Source organism: Epinephelus fuscoguttatus, linkage group LG23 (genome assembly GCF_011397635.1).
Source record: "Epinephelus fuscoguttatus linkage group LG23, E.fuscoguttatus.final_Chr_v1".
NCBI classification, from domain to species: Eukaryota; Metazoa; Chordata; class Actinopteri; order Perciformes; family Serranidae; genus Epinephelus; species Epinephelus fuscoguttatus.
Genome location: NC_064774.1, coordinates 18,720,899 through 18,743,573, shown reverse-complemented (window position 1 = coordinate 18,743,573; position 22,675 = coordinate 18,720,899). Strand labels below are relative to the sequence as shown.

At 41.2% G+C, this 22,675-nt stretch overlaps 2 protein-coding genes across 3 annotated transcripts in view; one reads left to right on the top strand and one right to left on the bottom strand.

Annotated features, from left to right (window-relative positions):
- The window catches only part of rps4x (ribosomal protein S4 X-linked), a 569,691-nt gene that overhangs the window by 198,561 nt on the left and 348,455 nt on the right, over positions 1–22,675 (bottom strand). The window lies entirely within an intron of this gene.
- shroom4 (shroom family member 4) overlaps positions 1–22,675 on the top strand; it is a 123,506-nt gene that overhangs the window by 65,779 nt on the left and 35,052 nt on the right. For both annotated transcript variants that reach the window (XM_049569279.1, XM_049569278.1), the window contains one exon: positions 5,149–5,300. In XM_049569279.1, the coding sequence (XP_049425236.1) occupies positions 5,149–5,300 (152 nt within the window). The remainder of the gene's footprint in view (positions 1–5,148; positions 5,301–22,675) is intronic.

Here is a 22,675-nt window from a genome sequence, read left to right as displayed (position 1 = left end):
AAATGAGAGAAAATACTTTTGGAAAAACCACAATAATCATTTAATCCAGCCCTCTCCTGATGGAATCAGTCATCCATTCAATAAACGCAACCTCCAGGACTGAAAAAGGAAGCCAATAGGGCTGCCCCCGACCATGCCGGTAGAATTGCAACCAAATAAGATAGAGCAATAATTCTTTTTGCATTTAAAACCAGAGGAGTTACACTAAAGCACTGTTTCCTTGCACTGATAGGTTTGTAGAAATACAGTAAAAAACGCACAGAACAAAAACATCAAAATCCTGATTGCGTGTATTCACAGCACTTCCTATGTTGGACTAAGCGTCATCACGTTGTGAGCATGAACTGTCACGTGATTTTCTTGCATGTCTTTCTCGCAACACGACTACGTCATTTCCCAGGAAATTTCTTTCTTTCTTTCGCAGTAAATATTTCTCTTAGCTTGCAGTCACACACTCGCTCTCGCTCTCGTTTTGCATTTTACTCTTTCACAACAACACTTAGACACACACAGACACTCACCACACACACACACCACACACTTGCACAGATATATTTATGGAACCGCAACAACCTGGACGCGCCAAATGGCTTTTCTCCTGGCGCGAAGCTTTCGAGCTACTCCAACAGCGTTGGATGAAGATTCAGTCCACTCATCTGGTCCGGATTCTGCCGACAATGGAGATGAAGCCGACTTCATCGAAGGGAGAGATCCCTCCTATGACATGTATGTATATATTCATGAAATACTGTTTGTTTTTCCCTGGTGATGCAGCTGGCTGGAGAACCGAAAAGGAGCCTGACATCTTGCCACACCCTCTACCACATTTTCTGCCCAAAAGGAGGCCAGGTGTGCAGCCACCTCTATTACAGTATGTGGACAGTCCCTCTCCATCTGAGCTGTTCGGGATGTATTTTGACCGGGTTGCCATCAAAACACTGCATTGCAATACCAATAAAAATGCAGCAAAAAATATTGCTGCAGGCAAAAGATTCAAATGGACTGAGCTCAGAGACTCCGAAATATATCAGTACATTGGGATCACTCTGTACATGGGGATTCTGAAGCTGCCAAAGTTGAGGGATTTTCGGCTTGGCAGTTCCATTTTCCATGTGTCGTATCCTCAGAAGGTCATGTCAGGAGACCGGTTCCTTGCCATCACGTGGAACATTCACATGAGTGACCCTGAGAAAGATGCCTCCAATGACAGCAGAAAAGGCCCAGATGATTGTGACTGTCTGCACAGAATACGCCCCCTGCATGACAGTTTACGTGTAGCCTGCAAAGCTGTGTACTACTACCCCCAGCAAAACCTGTCTGTGGATGAGCGCATGGTTGCCACCAAAACCAGAATTGCCATGAAGCAGTACATAAAGAATAAGTGGGGGGATAAAACTTTTTGTGCTGTCTGACAACACAGGCTACACTGTGGACTTCAACATTTACACAGGGAGGTCCACTCTGGCAACTGGGAAGGGGCTGTCATTGGATGCTGTGATGTCTCTTGTCAACAAAAACTTCCTGGGATCTGGATATCACATATACTGTGATAATTTCTACACCAGCCTAGCACTGTTCCGCCACCTTCATGACCTGGGGTTCAGAGCCTGTGGGACATTTCGGGCCACAAGAATTGGAGTCCCAAAAACAAATGTCAATGCCCTGACAAAAAATCTCCATGAGGGACAATCAGGTGGATCAGAGGGGGAGCTCTTATCTACATCAAGTGGATGACACGAGGGAGGTAAGTGTGTGCTCCACTCTGCACACTACCTTCTCAGGGGACACTGTAAGAAGAGCGACCAAGGTTGGTGGAAGACACACAGCAGTCCAGGTGCCAGTGCCGTCAGCTGTGAAAGATTACAACAGTTTCATGGGGGGAGTTGACCTGTCAGACCAGCTGATTGGCTCCTGTTCCTCGGGGACAGTGCTGCATCATTTTATTGACATTGCTGTGACAAACAGCTATTTACTCCACAAGGAGCTGTGTGGCAGACTGGAGTGGCAGCCAATGATGCACCAGGCTTTCCAGGAGCAGTTGACAGGGGAACTGTGTGGAGTGCCATCACAACGAGTCCCGGAGAGCTATCAGCACATCCCTGTTGCCATTGTTGAGGGGGTATCTGGCTCAAAAAAAGCCACCGAAGGGCGCAGGAAGTGCAAGCTGTGTGGGAAGTGTACTCCCTTCATGTGTGAGGCATGTAAAGTTCCTCTGTGTGTCATCGTGGACAGGAACTGTCACAGCTCCCCTGGTGCCATTGAAAAGTAATGTTCGCTCAATTAGTTTTGTCTACTCATTTACACAGTATAGAGGTTTTTTCTTTTCAGACAAAGAGATTAGGAGATGTTGCTTTACCTTGACATGTTTCAACTGACAACTTCAGCCTTCTTCAGAAGCGTCATCCAACGTGAGTCGTGACATGTCCAACGTTTGAATTTGTTGGATCAAGGAGGCCATAGAGATCAGGAAGAGGGCCAGGGACAACCATCAACCGGGATGAGGGGGCTTTCATGCTGTCGCACACCTGGGACTCTCTCCTCCATAGACCATCGGGCGGCAGAGGGCGTGACCGGCCTGGCAGATCTGCCAGATTGCCAGCCCGGTCATGCCTTCAAGGAAACACCAGCTGATAAAGACACTTCACGACGCACATCAGATGACGCTTCTGAAGAAGACTGAAGTTGTCAGTTGAAACATGTCAAGGTAAAGCAACATCTCCTAATCTCTTTGTCTGAAAAGAAAAAACCTCTATACTAAGTAATGTTCAACTTTAAACTTGGAACTTTGGTTGTTATGTTGTAAATAGTTTATTTTGATGTACATGTTGTATTTTTGCAAATTGTGCACAATGTGCATTTTATTTTCATTTTTGTCACATTTTATAAAAATGAGTGTATCTAAAAAATGAAGTTATGAAAACACTCAAAATAAATTTTCTGTGGTTTGAAAGTATTTTGTGCAACTTTTTTACATTTACAATTTTGAGGGATATAGCCATGATATTTCTGTATTTATAAAAATATGTGTAAAAACAAAAACGATATTCTTTTTTTTGTGTGGGTTATTGCACTTTTTAGCAAATTCTTTCATTAGTATGGACATATGTCTGCACATATTATTAAAATTTGGGATTTAAGGGTTGTATTGATGTATAGCATATTAAAATACTCCAAAAAATGGCACTACAGCAGGTAAAATTGTAAAGATATGCTCTGGGGGCGTCGGTGGCTTAGTGGTAGAGCAGGCACCCCATGTACAAGGCTGTTGCCGCAGCGGCCCGGGTTCGAGTCCAGCCTGTGGCCCTTTGCTGCATGTCATCCTCCCTCTCTCTCTCCCTTCTTCACACTTACCTGTCCTGTCCAATAAAGGCAAAATGCCCTAAAAAATATCTTAAAAAAAAAAAGATATGCTCTGGTGGACTTGTTCTATTTAAAATAAATTTTATATACTTTATTAATCCCCCTGAGGGGAAATTCATGGTAGGTCACAAAGGGTTAAGTTAAACAGTTCACAATTTTGTAATTCAACCCTGACAAAATGTTCAAAAATATTACCAAGTGCTTGGATTTATTAAACTTTGGGGCCCATAAGTCGCTGCACATATGAAGAAAATAACTCCTTGGCTCAACACTGTTGATACAGTTCAGTAAGTAGTCTCCAGTTACTCACACATCCTGGAAACACAGTACAGAAGGATCCCAGAACTGGTAGATGAATGGATGATGAAGCAGCAAGATGGCGCAGTGCTGCAGTTAATTGTCAGTGCTGTGACGCAGGTCCTGCGCGCTGCGTCCCTCCTCACAGAAAGAGCTAATTAGCGGTAGTGGGGGGTGATGTCAGTTGCTCCTTTCTCCTCTGCTCTCAGTCAAAATGGCGCCTGGCGTTTACAACTAAAACGACCGTCCTTGCAGAAATGTCCACGTCTGTAGCTCAAAACACACATTCACTTAAAACTGGAGGGAAACCAAAGTACAAAACCGCAACATGGAAGAAATGAAGCTGCAAAATAATACTTGCGTATATGCTAACGAGTGTTTTCGACTGCAAAACATGTCCACCTCGACGTTAATCCTGTGTCTTTCTCCGTACATCCACACACCACTCTCCTTCCTTCATGTGCGTCTCGGTATTGTCTCTCTGCCGAACTTGACTCTTTTCCCCATCCCCAGAGTCCTCTCTGATTGGCTCAGAGCACATCACAAACTGAAAATACATTGCTGCGTTACCCCCAAATTGACAACAAACAAAGGATCATGGGAAATGTAGTTCTGTTATTAAACTCACACATATCTTAATGAAACACACCCCTTTAAATCGTTCCCTGTCGTTAATCAGCCTTTTAGGTATCAGAGATGAATTGTCGAATTGGCAACTGATTGAGCGAGGCTCCAAATGTTCCACCAAACGTCAAAAACGTACATTTTCAACAACAGAAAGTGGGTGATCATCCAGCAAAATGAATTCAATGAGTTTCTCCTTTATCATCTTTGCTTTGTTGCTCTCTGGAGGGAGTTTCTTACACTTCAAATACTTCCCTTACTGTATGAGGATGTCTTTAACAGTTATACATTGGAATAAAACCACTGAAAAATTGCCTGATCATATCCACTGCTAAGTTCTGTACCATTCAGTTCAAATCGTCCCCTGTCTTTGGTCCAGTCAGTTATCCCTTTCATCTGTGTGTGTTCCTGTCTTTCTTTCTTTTATCCTGGTCTTTCTTCCTTGATGTGATTTATGGCCAAACTCAAACCTCACACCACACTGCACCACACACTCATCAATGTTTCACCCCTCTGCAGCCTTAAAAAAACGCACTAAAACATTCCAGCAATGCATTAACAACACAGGCTTCACCACTGTGTGACCCACAGTCAGCACTGTGGCAAACACACACACACACTCACACACAGTCTATTACAGAGGAATGTGATGGTTTTCTGTGGGATGTTTGGTTCAGGCTGTTTTGGAGATACTCGTTAGGGCACCGTTGCCATGGGGACGGAGACAGTTGAACAAAAAATGTCTCCAAAAATGGGTTTTAGAGGAGTCGGCTTGGCACCATGGAAGTATCTTTTTCTTAATCTGAATGTGCTTCTGTTTGCCGTCCAACTTTTTCTCTTTTATCTCAACCAATTCTTTGTCTCTAGATCGAGGATGGAGGGAAGGCCGCCCTGTGCAAGAAGCTAAAAGTCGGCGACGAGCTCATTAACATAAATGGGTCCGCCCTCTACGGCAGCAGACAGGAAGCCCTAATCCTCATCAAGGGATCGTACCGGATACTGAAGCTCGCAGTCAGGAGGTAAACACTTTGACTCGACAACAATGAGAAATAATTGCATGAAGGGCTCAGATGTTGTTGACACGCACAGGAGATATTTGCACGCACACATTTTTTTTTTTTTTTTTAACCTGAATACTTTCATGACTTCAAAGTGAATATTTGAGCATTGGTGTCCCGAAAACGGATGTGAGTTTGTCGCCTGTTGTTCTCTTTTTCTTCTTACCGACACTTGAGATGTCTTGGCATTGACTCACCGAATTGGGAAGGAAGGTGAGGGAGGAGACGAGAAGTCAGTGATGGTGCTTTTCCTGGTCTGTTAGGAATCTGCTAGACTGACCTGCAAACGCACCGAGGCGATCTTTCACACATCAAGAATGTTTCACAGGAAGTAAACTTTGACCTTCAGGGTGTCACAGAGGGGAAGCTGATAACCTCTGATGAGCAGGGAGGAGTGGATGTGTGGGATTGTGTGTGTGTGTGTGTGTGTGTGTATTGGTAATAATTTGGAAAAGCATTTGAATCTTAAGTCAACAAGGAGATAAATTGTAGATTTCATTTTTTTGTGCATAAGTCCTATGATGATTTAAGGAAAACTTTATTCTTATGATTGAGGACATTCTGACTATGGGTCATGCTAACTTTGCACTCGGCTGTAGAGAAACACAAAATCTGACCTAAAATACATTATATTAACACACCAAGAAATTAACTTGCTAGGGGTGTAATGTGAGATTTGTACTTCTGCGTCAAATCGATACTGTACCTATGATGTAGCCTTATGTGTACCTCCCCAGAAATGTAACTACACGTTACAGCGACACAGACCTCCTGTCTAGTTTTTGTAAGCTGAAACCATTCCCTCAACAAAGCTTTTATTTACTTTAGTTTCACAGATAAGAAACAATAAATTGTAAAGACAGTAAAGCCTCCACAAAAAAGCATTTTAAGTCTTGTGTGTGATTTATCCTGGCTTCATATGAGCAGAAGAAATCTCTGATCATCGCTAAGCTAATTTATACAATGTAAAATGCCATAGGCTTGTGCTAATAATGTTAGCATGGTAAAGTTGTGTGGGAAAACGTGTTTAGTATAAGACAGTTGTTTTGTCAGTGAAGCTTGTGAGTTGTAATGGAGCCAGATTATGTAACGTTACCTTTGTTAAATGTTGCTGTTGTCCCTGGCTTCATGTGAGTAGAGAAAAAGTCTGCTAGCCACTAGGCTAATTTATACAATGTAAAATACCATAGGCTTGTGCTAAAAACTTAGCATGTTGTATTTGTGGGGAAAATGTGTCCAGATAAAGACAAGTGTTTGTCTGTGAATGCTGCGAGTTATAGTGAAGCTGATTTGTGTACTTGTGTTTGAAATTGTCGCTATTAAGCCATGTTTAATGTGTGTTTAATGTGTGTTTTGAATCAACTAAACTTTACAGCACAGCACAAGTATAATTACTCATAACGGCATGTCCATCTGTGTAGACTACGGCATAGGCTCTGTCGTACAAGTACAAATCCCCCTCAAAGTGGGGGACTAGTGGCCCTTTCCCTACAGATGCCACCCTGGACCACATTTTGTCATGATGATTAATTCAGAGAATCTTTAATGTTGCAGCTTTAATGTTGGTTTGCAGCACACTGACACTAGTTGGGTGAAATAAGGAGGAGAAACAGTTAAAACAGTTTCCCACCCTGCCCCACCCAGCCCACTGTTGGTATTTTGGCTCAGGAAGCAGAACTAATGGCAGGAATATTTCCACTCTGTGAACTACAGTCAAGTTGGCGTCTTAAGAGGGAATTAGAGTGTGTTGGGTGAAACTGCCCCGCAGATCTGAGGTCAGATGTAACGGCATCTCAGCTCAAGCTTAAATTATATGCTGATCTCTATGAAACTTTTTCAGTTTAGCACTTTCTTATCACCCAGATGTCACTTGGATTTTCCTGTCTCTATTTAAGGACCTTTACCTTGTGTTGTTGCCACTTAGTGGATGTAGGTGGAAATGCAGCCAATGTTCAAAAACTTTATACTAAGTTTTGAACAATGTTTTACTGAAAAGGGAAAGAAAAAAAAGAGTTTTGTTATTTTTCTCAGCTTTTCTCTCTCCCTGACATTTATACTTTCCGTAATACTCAACTGGAGATTTTACTGTTGTTAGAACTCTCACTTTGTCTGCTCTGGACGGCTTCAGACAGCTGTTTGGCAGCAACACGTCTCGTTCTGGCTTTGAAAGCAGATCTAGCCGTCAGAGCGTTGCTGGGTTTTCTGCTCCCGTTTCTGCAGCAGGCGCAACCCTTGTCTAATGCTGTTAGACACACACTTACGAGCCAGCGTTTACACAAATACAGTATAGATTCATTCACACAGACACAGATGGACTCACAGAGATGGCTTTGGGAATGCAACTGATTATGAGCATGCCACCCAGTTAAATCCACTCTGTGTGTGTGTCAGTGTCTGGTATGTGTTGCATGTCTGACTCGCAGGGGCTTTCCCAACGCTGTGTGTGTGTTTGTGTGGTGTGTGTGTGTGTGTGTGTGTGTGTGTGTTTAGAGATGTGTGTGCATCAATCACATCCATATGCGCTCCACATGTTTACAGTAACAGTTGCTCCTGGTTATTCATTAAAAAAAACACATCACAAAGTTTCCTTTCTACACACAAAATGATTATGCAAAGTATAAAGCCCTATTTTCTACTTTCCTGAGAACACTTATGAGAACTCACGTGATCCTGCAATTAAAATAAGAACATGGAAAACACCAAATTTGAGCTCAAAACACCTGCAACAATAAGGCCTTGTAAAAAGACATTCAACATTGTAATTACCTTCAATCCGTGCACATTTGTGTGAATGAATCTGTGTTTTTTTTATGTGGTTTGTGTGCGTATTTCTCTCTGTATGCCCGTATAAAGCTGTTATTGTATTTTGGCAGCAACACTCTGATCACAGCCACCCCACACGTGAATTAAACTCATTTTGATTGACAAGTTACTGACACTAATAGCCAATCACGGCTGCAGTATTGGGAGGGACCCTGCTGCACTTTGACCTCTGCCAGTCACGTCACGGCCTTCACCAGCCGTGTTTCAGTCATTACTGTAGGAACCCTCTGGAAGGTACTGTAGGGATCTGCTGCCAGACATCACACACACACGCACACACACACACACATTCACACACACACACACTGGCCACTCAGGGATGATGAAATGCTCACATTTGCACATTTGGCTCGTCTTGTATAGTTTTAACAGTGGAAAAGGGCCCTTAGTCAAAAGCCAAAACTAGTTACCACCTCTTTTAATAACACAAGGGGACTGTTGGTGCTGTGATGGCATGTGAGTGGATGGACCTCTGTTTCTTTTTCTGACTCAGAAGGGCATTATTAGGAGTGTAAAAACCTGCTGTGTGTGTAATGGAGACAGAAATAACCTCACCTCAGCATGTGAGGGGCATGTTAGTAAAAGAATAAAAGAAGAAGAAACTAACAACAGCAGTAACACAACACAAGGTTCCTCTTGTATTCAACATGCATCATACTGAATGGTCAACAGGCAAAAAAAAAGATTCACAAACTTGCCTAGACTGCACTTTTCTATTTCCGTCTCTGTTAGAGACGGTTCTGTTCCAACCTTATCCTTATGAAACCCTGTCAAAATCCCACAGGATAAAAAACAAGGACACACATTGTTATCCAAGCGTTTAAGAGCAGCCGTTTGGCCCTGCAGATTTAGACGTGACAATTTGCACCATCTACAGGAGAGGAAAGTCGCAGCTGCTACAGTAGTGACACTTGCAGGAATGGAGCAGACGAGTGCTCATAGCTGCTGTTTTTGAGAAAGTTTGGAGGTTTAGTTGATGTTTTGGCCTCTTGGGAGCAACTGAACAAACTGTAAATGGTCACATACAGTTTGATGATCATATGAGGCATGTTTCTGGCCATCTGATGTATACGTTTAATATTTACTCTTGTTGAGGTCTCTGAGTGCCTTTGTAGTTTGAGGTCTGATATGGTGTCCAACAGCTCATATGAGAAATATGTGGGTCTTCAGCTGATTGTTGACTTTTCCTGTTGGCTGTTTGGTGCTGCACAGGTTGGGTACAGTGAGTTATTTTTAGAGCTTTTTCCACTGAAAATAGCTGCCTGCTGTTGGAAACACTTTAAGAGCGGTGAAATCAAACCAAAACAGTGAAGTCGTGGCCGCAAAACCAGAACAATTACCTAAAAGAGGCTAATGCTGAATTTATACTTCTGTGTGGAGTTGACACTTTACCTATGACGTAGGCTCTGCGTTGATGTACACCATACCCTACAGCATAGCCTGACATGCACCTCCCTGGACGCAGACCTCCTGTCTAATTTTGTAAGCTAAACCCATTTCCCTCAGTGGAAACGACGCTTCTATTTACTTTAATTTCACAGATAAGAAACAATAAATTGTGAAGACAATAAAGCCGCCACAAAATAGCATTTTAAGTCTTGTGTGTGATTTATCCTGGCTTCATATGAGCAGAGGAAATCTCACCTGGTTGCTAGGCTAATTTATGTGATGAAAAATGCCATAGTCTTACGCTAATAACGTTAGCATGTTATGTAATAATGTAATAATCTTTATTACGGACTCAAATGGTCCACACACACATACACACAACCATTACATACATTTAAAATACATCATTAAAAATAAAAATATATACTTTCATATAAGTAATTCATCACTGTTTGTTCAAAAAGAGGTGCAAGCTATCATGCCAATGCTTTCGAAGCCTGGATGTGAACCGATAGCCCATCATAGGGCAGGTTAAGGCCATAATAATGCTATTTTCTGACAAATCCAGTCGACACATAAAATTAAACATTAACTTTCGTAACAGTGCCTGACATGTTGGTACATTAGAGTACACAAATAACTGGTTGGCACTGTGCCACCTGGGAACACGGAGCAACAGCCTCATGGCATCATTATATGCCACTCTAAGCCTCTGCATACTTTTCACTCTGTAAGAGGACCAGAGATGAGCTGTATACAGCGGGGTGACATAAGCCCTGAACAGAGCACATTTAACATCTGCAGAACACATAGAAAATATCTTCAACAATGTATTGGCCTGTGCATATATTTTACAGCATTGACGATGGATGTCACTGTCATCCATAAGATCATCAGAGAAGACATGTCCAAGATAATATAATAATAATATATTTGATTTGAAAACGTGTTTAGTATAAGACAGTTTTAAGACAGTTTTTTGTCAGTGAACCTTGTGAGTTGTAATGGAGCTGAATTTTGTGACATTGCCTTTGTTAAATGTTGCTGTTGTCCCTGGCTTCATATGAGTATAGGAAAAGTCTGTTATCTTTTAGAATAATTTACTCAACGTAAAATGTCATAGGCTTGTGCTAAAAACGTTAGCATGTTGTATTTGTTGGGAAAATGTGTCCAGATAAAGACAAGTGCTTTGTCTGTGCGAGTTATAGTGAAGCTGATTTGCGTACTTGTGTAAAAGCTGTTATTACCCATACTTTCTCTTTCCATAGGTGGCACAGTTTAACAATATGTAGATGTGGTCTGACAAACAAACAGCTCCCTCTTGTGGAGAATCTGCCTCTTAAATGGTGATTGAGTGTGTTTGTGAGGTTGTTCCAAACCAATTCTATGAAGTTCTCTGCATCTTAAACATGTCCTTGTGAATCCTAAACTAAGGACATTTTGGGACAAAATGCTTCGTACTTGACAACAGAAATTAAGGTTCTCCTCCCACTTTTTGCTTTCTTTGTTCAGTTTAATGCCACCAAAAGTAAAAAAAAATGCAGCTTCTTGGCTGTATTCTCAGCCAATTATCCTACACATTAAATGTTTATACAACTATAACTAGGGACTCTTTATGTGCTGCTCATTTTCTTTGGTGCCCTCTTTCTTCACCACAACTACCTGCTTTTCCAAGGCGGCTGCCTGCCAAGCAGTTGTCACCATTTCTGCCAAGCTGTAGGGACTCCACCTTGTATGTTTTTATATGTGCGTGCACACACGTGTACATGTATTTTAGTAAGTGTGAGAAATTTGGTGTGCGTGCCGTTTCTGTTATTCTAAGCTCCATTAAAAGTCACTTAACCTAAACTGAGACGGAGAGTAGTTATATGGACTTCTTACACCCAATACGCTTGTCTTGGAACCATCAGGAAATTACTCACTAGGGTTCCCCTGCACAGTATTTTACTGTATGTTTGTGAATAAATGGGCTTCTTTTCTACTGATGGAGCAAGCAAGGAAAATGTACATACTGTAGTGGATTTAATTATATGATGTAAATGCAGAGGAAGGAAATGTGGAGTTGGCGAGCAGAGATGATTTGTTCAACTTCAGGGTTGGAAAATGGCGCTTCTGTGCGACTTTTCTGCTTTGATACGAAGGCTTGCGTTGGATTCATGAAGGGGTGTATTGTGTCTAACAGGTTTCCATTACGTTTATAAGGAGTTGTGTAACAGCGGAAATGAGAAACATTTAATTCTCACGTTTTTCGACTCCTAGAAGGATGTTAAACTCTTATTCTGTAAGTGTAGTCCAGACATTTTCCTCCATTAATTCTGCTTTTTGCTCTTTATCTCAAGTGTATCAGTTATTGTTTGAGCTTTCCCTCCAGGCTTCACATCATTGCCCATTCTTTAATTAAAATATATTCAATTCAGACTTGCTGCATTGTCCTGCACTGCTGAAAGAAGAGCAGGCCTGCAGGCTAAATTTGGCCAACCGCAGGAATTTACTGGCCTGCCCAGCAGTTCAGTGGAGGGATAGGACAGCAGTGTGTTCAGGCCTGTTTTAAGTTTATATCAGAGGCGATGCTTTATGGGCATTTTAACAAGACAACTGATGGTAAAAAGGACCCACAATGCTGTTAACTGGTGTTTTATTTGACTCCTAATCAACACATGCACTATCTAAAGGAATGCAGAAAACATCTCAGCAAGAAAACATAAACAAAATATAATTTCAGAAGTCTGAGCACAAGTTTGAAATTTTTTGGCAGATCAAGAGCTTCATTATCCAGAAACAACATTATTTACATAAAAATATGAATAAGTGTGGAACTGTCGGCAAAGCAGTAATGATTGTGCTAAGTGGCTAATGGGCATGTAGCTACTTCCATGTTTCAGATGATACATCATGTTTGTAGTCGACCAATGAAGATTAGTTTGCATATCACCTTGGGTTCGTCCTTCACCTTCTCAAATTGATCCCACACTTTGGATTTCCTGCCCGACATGTTATTAACTAGCCTGTGGAATAACTGCAGGTACCAGAGGTTGAGGGGTTTTTTGAGGGTTTTTTGTGCGACTAAACAACCAATGTAATCTCGCTGACTAATGACCTTTCTGGTTGACTAGCATTTGGTCAACTGTTAGGGGGCAGCCCTAGAAGCCAATGCAGAAGTGCTAAAAACTGCAGTTCTTTGAATGACCACTTGAGGCTGGCTCAAGAAGTGAGTCAATCCCCATGTTAAAATGCCCAACTTTACAGCAGAAATAAACATGTTTACAACCTGGTACAAAAAAAAAAAGGTCTCTAGCTAATGTCAACATTAATGACAGCTGTACGGAGGGTAAATTTAAAGATAACTCAGAAGTTTAAAATTTTATTAAGGCTTTAAGTTAAGCATAATTAGGGACGTGGCCACTTTAGTGATAGTCTATGAGTCAGATACACCCCTTGTTCCTCCACAGCTCCACCCTCTTGTTCAAATTTAGTCACCTCTGGCTCCAAAGAAATGGCAATGGCCAAACTGACGAGCTTTAAAGTGGGATTTCAAGCACTAACCAATGGTTGATGATGGCTTCGTCCATTATTTTTTTACAGTGTATGATGTTGCCCAGTTGTCACAGATTGTAGATGTTTCAGCGCTCAGAAAAAATGGAAACTTGAACATCTACACTCCCATGTAACGTGAGCAAACTCCATCTGCTCAGGAAGGTCATACGATACGACCTAAAGCTCCAGAATTACTGCTTACTTAGTAGACATTGTGATGGGATTGCACTGTAAAAAATGTGCAATAAATCTCAACCACAAATATGATTTTTACGGTGGGTTAGAACAACGTATGTACAAGTGTGTTTTATGACATTCGTAGTACTAAATCCCCATAAAACAAACACAGTTGAATTATGGGCATGTGAAAGTGGAGATAATCAGGCTGGACAGCTACACAAACGTATGTTTGTATCCATGACATGTACATGTTGCACACTTTACTGCATGCTTAGCAATACCATTTGATGTAGAGCTGTAAATTTGACACTTATGACTCATTAATTCTTACAGTAATGACTACTTTTAAGATATTGAATGGGGAACATTTTCTATTGCTGAACCCTTTATAGGCGCGTGACCTTTCACCCCTCCACCCTCTGTTACAGGAGATATTTTTGTCTCTTTACATCTTTTCGGGTGTTTTGAGTGACTGATGATTTTTCCAATATATTTCTGGAGGGGGAAAGAATGTTTGGGGATGTTTTGTTAACTTGACCTGGAAATGTTTCTTCTATAGTACTTCCTGTTTTCAACGACCTTTTGTTAGATCCAGCTTGTGTTGCAGTGTGTGTGTGTGTGTGTGTGTGTGTGTGTGTTTCAGTTTCTCTCTGTGGGCAGCCGTGGAAGAGGCAGGAGGACATTCTTCAGCTTTCGCATCATTTCCTGTTCTTTCCAAAGTTTGCCCCCCCTCTACTTCCTGTCCAGCTTGGACTTAATGCGTTGGTGAAATTTGTGTGAAAAGAGGCAGCTTGCAAAGACTAAACAGTTTATTTACAGCTGCTGATGGATTAGGAAATGGCTCTTTAGATGCAGGTGTGCATCTATGTGGTGTTTATTATCGTTTACACTTTGTTTTTATTGTGCAGATGAAAAAACAAGATATGACCCGTTAATTAGTGAGCTTTAAAGTTGCTCATAGGTGGATTATGGTCCCCTTTCAGGGCTTTTCCATACACGTGCTGGCTTGGCTTGACTTGGTTTGACTACTGGTTTGACTACCATTACAACATGGCTACCCGCTTGAAGTTGTGTCTTTAACTGATGACTGATGATTAAGTGATGACGTTTAAAAGCAGCAGGCAGATCCACGGCTACAGTCCCCTGTTACGTAGCTACATATTTTCTTCCATCGCATAGCAGGGCAGGTAAAAAAAAGTTTACCTATTGGAGGTGAGCTGTTTGCCGAGGTGCAGTAAAAAGCCGTTGGCTGTTTCTGCTTGTACTCCTCCTTGCTGTGTTATCAGTAGATTTGTATATATTGAAGAATAGCCACTAATTTAGTGATAAACACATTCAATTTCCTCTAATTTCCCATAGATTCTAAACAATAAAAGTCCCCCATTATTTGTTATGTAAAACCTTTTATTGTGCTGCAGCAAAATAAGATGTTGGGTTTTCATCATAAGTAACTTAACAAGATTCCAGTATAGTTGAAGGTGAACATGAAACGGTAAAATAAAGCAGATATCTAAAGTAAAAACAGAGATGTAGGAGAGAAACTAAACTCCACAACACAGAGATAATGTTAGAAGCTACAAAATTACTGAGAGCTGAACAGAGACTTTAAAAAGATGCCTTTTCTGAAGTCTCCTGCACAGACATAAGTTAAGTCTTGCAACACATACTTGTTTTAGGGGAAGAAGGGCATCATCAGGTGGGATATCACTGCTACTTGCTTGGAGGCGGTAGGTCACGCTTTTGGCCCGGTGCCTAAGATGGTCTATCTTGGGCACAGTGTGGCACAACTTTGAATTGAAACGTAAATCGACGCAGCATGGTTTGTTTTGGCAAAGCCGGAGCTGCCAATGGCAAAGTGGAACCAAAGCTGTTTCTCTGTGTTTTCAGTCTTGGTGCTTAGCTAAGCGGCTCCAGCGTCACATTCAAAATACAGATATAAGACTGTCATCAGTGTTCTCATCAAACTCTCAGGAAGAGATTCAATAATAGTATGTCTCAAAATGTTTGAACTGTTCCTGAAGTGCTGATAATGGGATGCTCTCTGTTGAATCCTCTCTTCAGGCTAATTAGATGTGAATGTAAACTCATAAGATTCAGAAGGAAAGTATAAAGGAGCAATAATCTGGACCCAATTTGGGTAATCTTGTCCAGTGTATTTAAAAACCCAACAAATATCTGCATCCATTTGTATCAAGTGTTGAAAGTACAGCAGACATCTAATGCCCAGTGGGAAAAGAAATAACACTCTTAGGTCTCAAATTTGACAGTGTACCAGTCGTCTTCAGCCAGAACGTTTTTACTGTGTTTTAGACCCCTGTAGCCAAAGAGCCAATTAATTCAAACTGGTGTAATTTTATTCCTCTAAATGTATGTATATATACATAGTGAAAAAACTCCGTTACCATTTGTCAACCGAAACGGTAGCTCACTTTCTACCCATTGTAAAGTGCAGCTGTTTGTTTTATTTTTACGATATCAATCTTTTCATATCACTTTCTTTCTTTCAAACAGTGAACAATCTGACTTTGGAAGGAAATCTCTCTCAAATTCAGAAGCAAATCAAAACACAAGTTGGGAAAAGAAAACCTGTCAGATTACAGGGCAACAAAGCAGGAAATATTCCACAGACCGGAGTTACGTGGCAGCATGAAAAACGCTCACAGTGGCAGGAGCAGTGAACTAGAGGAAATTAAAATGATAATTACAAGAGAGACTGATATTGTGTTTGATGTTTTGACAGGGTAAACAAAACTTCATGACAAAGCTCTTTCATCTGAGCGGACTTTTTCATCTCTGCTGCACATTAACTAAACAATTATTTTGCTGAGGGCTGGACGGGGAGGAGGTCACTCTGCTCAGGGCTGAGTTGTGGCTGGTTTTGAAGCTCATGTAACCACTGTTCGTACCATGGAGAGTTTTATTAGTAAACTGTAACTATAAAATGAAAGGATGTTTCGCTGCCTCTTGGTGCAGCCATAGTCTGAGAAAAAATTACTTAATTCACTGGACTGACTGCCGGCGACTTTTAAGGTAGAACGTGAACTTGTAATTTTACTCAATGCATGAGTTGACGACGTGAATCCATCAGCACACCTTAAATTCCACTGTGACAACTTTGACCATTCCAGCAGTTTTTAATGTCTTTCATTGATGATATTCACTTTTAGTAATGAGTGGATCTTGAAGCGTTCATATATATTAATTTCGACCAGGTTATGTCAACTGCATACACCCAATCCTCACTTGGAGGGAAAAAAGCGCTGCGAAGCATAGTTCCTGTGGGCTACAGCAACACTAAACCCCTGAGCTTGCCTTACAACAACTAAATGCACAAACCCGCTATTTTTAAATATCCCATAGAGAGAGACTCACTGCATCCTTCTCTATTTTGTTAGGAAAATGTCGGCGTGCAGCCTCGTTCTGTGGACAATAAATGAGATGCAGACTTCCATCTGTGTCACCAGTAATAAGCAAAAAGGACGGAGCAGGGAGTGACAACAACCCCGCCCACATTTAAGAGTACTGTTTACGGTGGATACTCTAGGGTCTAGGTACCATGTCTGAGGGATTACTTTTGGTTCCAAAGGTACCATCCTGAAATTGTTTGGTGGAAACGGGGGTTTACAGTTAAACTCTTTGTGTCCAAGGTTGTGGGTATACGGAAATGCCAAAGTACAATCTGTAGTTCAAGCAACAGCCCTAGAGACAGCAAAAACCTGCCAGATTGCGCATTTTGCATCTTTTGGCGAGCTTCATTTGAGAGACGAGCAGAGAGATTTAGGTGCTCGTAAGATAGACAAAAGTTTATCATACTACATTTACACATACTAGCCACATTGTTATGATACAAAGCTCGTTGAATATTGGCAAAGTATCCCTTAAAAGGAAAAGTCTGAGTCCTTCTTCACCGTGATTGTGTTTAGATAACATCAAACAATTGGCTTCTTTTGTTACTGTAAAAAGGAAAACATGGATGTTTTGAGAAAAATTTCTTACAGTAATCTACCAAATTCCAAATTATTGTTTTGGTATTGAAACTTTGGTATTGTATCAACATTAGTATCGACAATTTTCTATTGATATGTAACCCAAGACATACACTTCGTTTAAGCTCAATACATTCCCATCATGTCTGGATGCTTTTTTCAGACTTTATTATCCAGCCAAAACTACAATTGAGGCTTTTTCTTCTAAAATATTCGACTTGACTTTCCTGCTCTGTAATCTGTCTGTGTTGACCGGTGAGCTGCTCAGTTTCACAGTTTTGTTTGTTCTTGTTCATTTGAAACATTTGTTTTCTTCTTCTTCCTGGAAGAGTTCATCCTCCGACGCTCCAGATCTTCTCTGTGTATGTGCTGACTCGTTCTTTTCGTTTTTTACTTTTTCTTGCTTGTTTCAGACTGTCAGAAGGAGGTCTGTGGGTGCGGACACACACAGCACACACACACATTCATATGACTGTTTGGGAATTTTACCGCAGACAGATTGATGGACAAAACGCACACACACACACACACACACATCCCGTTGTTTAGATTTTTGTACCACAGGGTCCCTGGAGACCGGGGCAAGACTAAGGTCTTCGGTGCCAAGAACCATGAAACACAATAGTCTGCCCCCCATTACTCCTTCCCAATCTGAACAATAGACATTCCTGGCATTCCTCAAGACCTCTTCCTCAAACACACACACAGACACACACACACACACACACACATATGGATATACACCACTCTGGGTCTGATTAGGATCCTGACTGTAAATGATTTCAGTTGTGACGCTTTTAGGGATGTATTATCGACATTGCGGACAGAGAAGAAGAATGTGTGTTTCTGTGTTATACTCAGGATGAACAGAAATGGGGGGAGGTGTCAGCCTCGGGGATAGAGAAGTGAGTTTATGAGGTTTGCAGTCCATTTGGGTGATAAAAAAGTTGATTCAGGTAAAACTTGAGGTTCTTAGTCTCCCATGATTCTGGATTTATTTAATAGTTTAAAAAATGTATTCTTATATGTTAATGTCTCTTCTTGCTGACGATGCAATATAGATGGAAATCTGTATCCATGGTTAGTATTTATGAACCATCATTGTATGAAGGGGAGAAAACTGATTTAGCTCCTCAAGGAATTTTTTTATTTAACAGTCTCCTGGGAAGGAGGGAGCTTGACCTGTACTGTATGCTACTGTATGTAAACTGCATGCCACCTAAATGGCAGTCGAGCTAACTGGTCTTACTGTATGAGTGGAACATGTCCAAAAGAGTCATAGAAAATTGGACCATGCATTTAGAGTACTTGCCCCCCATCCTGTCAAATCTGACCAATGACATTTATCAGTTTTTTACAAATTGAAATGTGTTAAAATCGTATTTCACTGTAGAGCTGCAAGCAGTGCCTCGTTGCCTTGCTGTAGCTCTTTCTGTTTATCCTGAAATTACCGCTCCTGTAGTGTTAGCTGCACACCAGGAACAGTTGGTGACAGTCTGTGCACATACACACAGTGACAGGGCTTACTGTTAGCATCACACAGCTAACATTATCTAACTGTTATTAACAGGACAGAGTCAAGCTGTTTTGGCATCTGTATGAGTGTATTAGGACTGTTAAACAGTTTGGTCTTGGATGCTAGCCGCTGCTGCTGTGTTAGCTCATACTTACTAGGCAGCTGTTGAACTTAGTGGTAGGAGAGCGACTCGGGGACAGATCATCAGTGCTGTGTCTAACCTGTTTAGCATAAATGGCAGTGACAGAAGGTTGCTGATTTTTCTTGTGTTAACTCTGAAATTAGTAGATGGTTCGGGCATCTGATCAGGATGCCTCCTGGGTGCCTCTTTTTAGAGGTGTTCTGGGTATGTCCCACTGGTAGGAGGCCCCGGGGCAGACCCAGAACCTGGCCTGGTTATGCCTTGGGGTCCCCCAGGAGGAGCTGGAAAGTGTCGCTGGGGAGAGGGACATCTGGGGTGCTTTGCTTGGCCTGCTGCCCCTGCAAATTGGCCCCAGATAAGCGGTTTGAAATGGATGGATGAATGGATTTATGATTTAATAGACTTGACTGAAGCCTGTCTCTTAAATAAATGAATTTCAAATTGCACTTGTTTTCCATTGTTGGCTAGTTTACATTCCAATTCTTGCATTATTATTATTATTTTTTTTTTATGAGTACTCGAATACTATTAAGTAATTTAATGTGGAACTTAAATATGGAAGTTACTCAAAATGCCCATCCCTCCAATTTACGAATCCTACAGACACAGAGCAGCAACAGCATCAATCAGGAGTCTTGTTTTAGATCAGCTAATGAATGTTAGTCCAATTTCAACTCTCTGTTTTGGTCTCCACCTCCTCCTGTGGAAAATGTCTGGTTCTTTAGCTGCTGACTGCTTCACTATGTTCACCAGCTTGTTGCTAACTTCTGTCTGTCTCCTGTTTGGTTCTCGGCAGGCAGTGGACAGAGAGCTTTTTTGCTCAAAAAGTGAGTTGAAAGATGCCAATTCAGGTGATAATTATCTTGTACTTGCAAAGGTTAAACTTAAAGCATCTTCACTGAATTCAGAATTTATTTTGAGCCTTCAAGTCGCAACCCAAAGTACTGAAATAGAAAGTAATCGTAAAACCAAATTTTCCACCCCTACCGGTTTTATTCCCAAGGAACCCAAAGAATTTCCTTTCATTGTTACTGTTCAAATCATGACATAAAAATGAATCATAAAATGAAACGGCAACAGTTTGGTAATTGTTTAATTGCGATTTATTCAGGAAAAAAGGACAAAAATGCTGGTTCCATTCTCTCAAATGAGAATATTTAAAGCTTTTCTTTGTCTTCTGTGATAATGAACTGAAAGCTGAGCTGTTGTCTCATTAAAACAAGCATTTCACAGGTCAAAAATTAATCAGTTAATCCAGGAAGCATTCAGCAGATTGAGCAACAATGAGAGTAATCGTTACTTGCAGCCTTAGCACAGCGAGAGTGTACAAGCATGAGTGTGTGTGAGTATCTTTGTGGGTGAGTTTGTCCGTCCTCTACGCGTGTGGTCTGCTACAGTTTATCTGTCTCCTCTGGCCTGGTTTTTATTAACTGGCCCATTAAACTGCGACTCCATGATACATGACACTGGCCTCTACACACACACACACACACACACACACACACACACACACACACACATACACAGTGGTTGTCTCAGACACACACAGATTCCTCAAGGCCAACTTGGACACACACACATGTTAAAAAGATGTGTCTGTGTTATGGAAGGAGAACCAGCACATTTAGTTTCATCATACCAAATCAGTGCTGTCCAGAGGATAATCCCTTTGCCCCTGTAACCTCACTTGCCCAGTTATTGATTATTTAGTCTATAAAATGTCTATTAATAATTCATATCGCAAGTTGCCAGATCCCAAGATGTTTTTAATGTGATTTAAATGTATTTAATAGGCCATGATGGGAACATGGAAAAGCTGCAAATCTTCCTTGTCGTTCTCAGACTGTGCTCAGTTTCTGGTGGGTCAATTGCTGTACATTTTATTTTGAAATGTTGCATTGACATTTCTAGCCATTTAAACAGATTGCTCCAGTTGTGTTTTTGCACCTGGTCTGACTGGATTTTAACTGTTGAGACAGACAATTGGTTGATAAATGTCTGTTTGATCCCGATCAGCAGCTGGGATCTCAAGACTGGAGTGAACTAGAGTGAACTAGATAAAACAAGAGCATTGAAGGAGTGACAGGAGTGAAGAAAGTAAGCACACGGACATATTAATATTTTTCCAAGAATTCTTCCAGTACCAAAGCGGAAAGTCTAATTGTCTTTGTCTTTATCTCATTCCAGTGTCCGTGAAGAAAACTCAACAGAGATGGCATTCTGTGTAGGACTTTAATAACTTGTCACAGCTAATGAGTTTCTTAAAGATGCCTCACATGGTTGTTTTCAGATGTTCATTTCCTTTATTCCAGTCATTGTTGTTTGCTTGTCACTGACTCATCAGCTGACACTGACTCATGTCAGTGTTTATACTCCAAATGACAATTAAAATTCCTTCGATCACATACACTTCAACTTCTCTCGGTGCTTACACTTTCTTTTAGTATTTCCACTTAGACCGAGTCTTCATCTCTTAAGTGACACTTAAATATTTACACTTAAACTGACGCTTTGAACTTCTCTTACCATAAAAGCAAATTTATGGTTTTGACATATGTGTATAATCGAGACTTAGCACTTCAACTCCTTCCAGTTCCTCAGCTCCTTTAATGCTCAGACTTCGCTCCTGACAGCACATTTTCTTCAGGTCAAACTCCATTCATATTCAGCTTCTTTCAGCACTGCGCTTCATATGACCCTTTTACTCCTTTCAGTGCTTCAGCTCCTTTCTTGCTGACACTTCAACTGACACCTCCAGTTGGTTTTATCATTTAAGTTCAACAAACTTCAACTCCTTTCAACACTTCCAATTAACACTTAAGCTGCAGTTCAGTTCTTGAAATTTAACTTCTGATTCGACATTCTTTCAATACTTTATCATCAGTTGCCTTTACAATTTCTTACAGTTGCTCTTGTTTCAACTGTCACTTCCACTTCTTTCAGTGCTTGACCTTGAAGTGCCTCAACTTCTGCCGTTACTGCCTGTCAGATGCATTTCATGAGGCTCCAGGGAATCAGTAATTCAAGATATCTGTTTGAGCTGTCTTTTCAACTCATCCTGACTGACGGGGACATCAAGTTTTCGAGAACATTTTTTAAAAAACTGACATGTGGATGGAGTAAATTGCAGTAAAGTACTGACTACAGGGAAACACACACACACACACACACACACACACACACACACACACATTACGGGATCGAGCAGTAACAAACACTGCATTGTGCTGCAGATGCTAAAGTGGACTTCACCCTTCCTGCCGTCGACCTCTGGTATGAGCCTAGTCTCACTGTACTGATTACCTGGTATGTCAAAAACTGTGTGTGTGTGTGTGTCTGTCTGTGTGTCTGTGTGTCCGTGTGTGTATATGTGCGTCTAAGCAATAAATGCATGCAGTGTGTGTCTTTCAGAAATCCATAATCAAGGCTGATGAGGGTCCATTAGGGAGGCAAACAAACAGGATTGCAAGCACACACACACACACAGACCCATAAAGCAAACAAATAGGGCTTGATTGCAGGCGAACACAAAGGGACCAAGGGGAGGAGGTGAGGTTGTTTAGGCTTTCTAGCATAGTTAACCCTTCACCCTTTTGAAGGGAAGACAGGGAATGTAAGGAATCTACTCACATGCATGTATATAACTCACATATATACACACACACACACACACACACACACACATCTTCACACACAGTCTGCAGGAGATATAAGTCTCCAGGAAATCCTTTGAAGCCTGCTGAGGGCCTCATGTTATTAAGTGTCT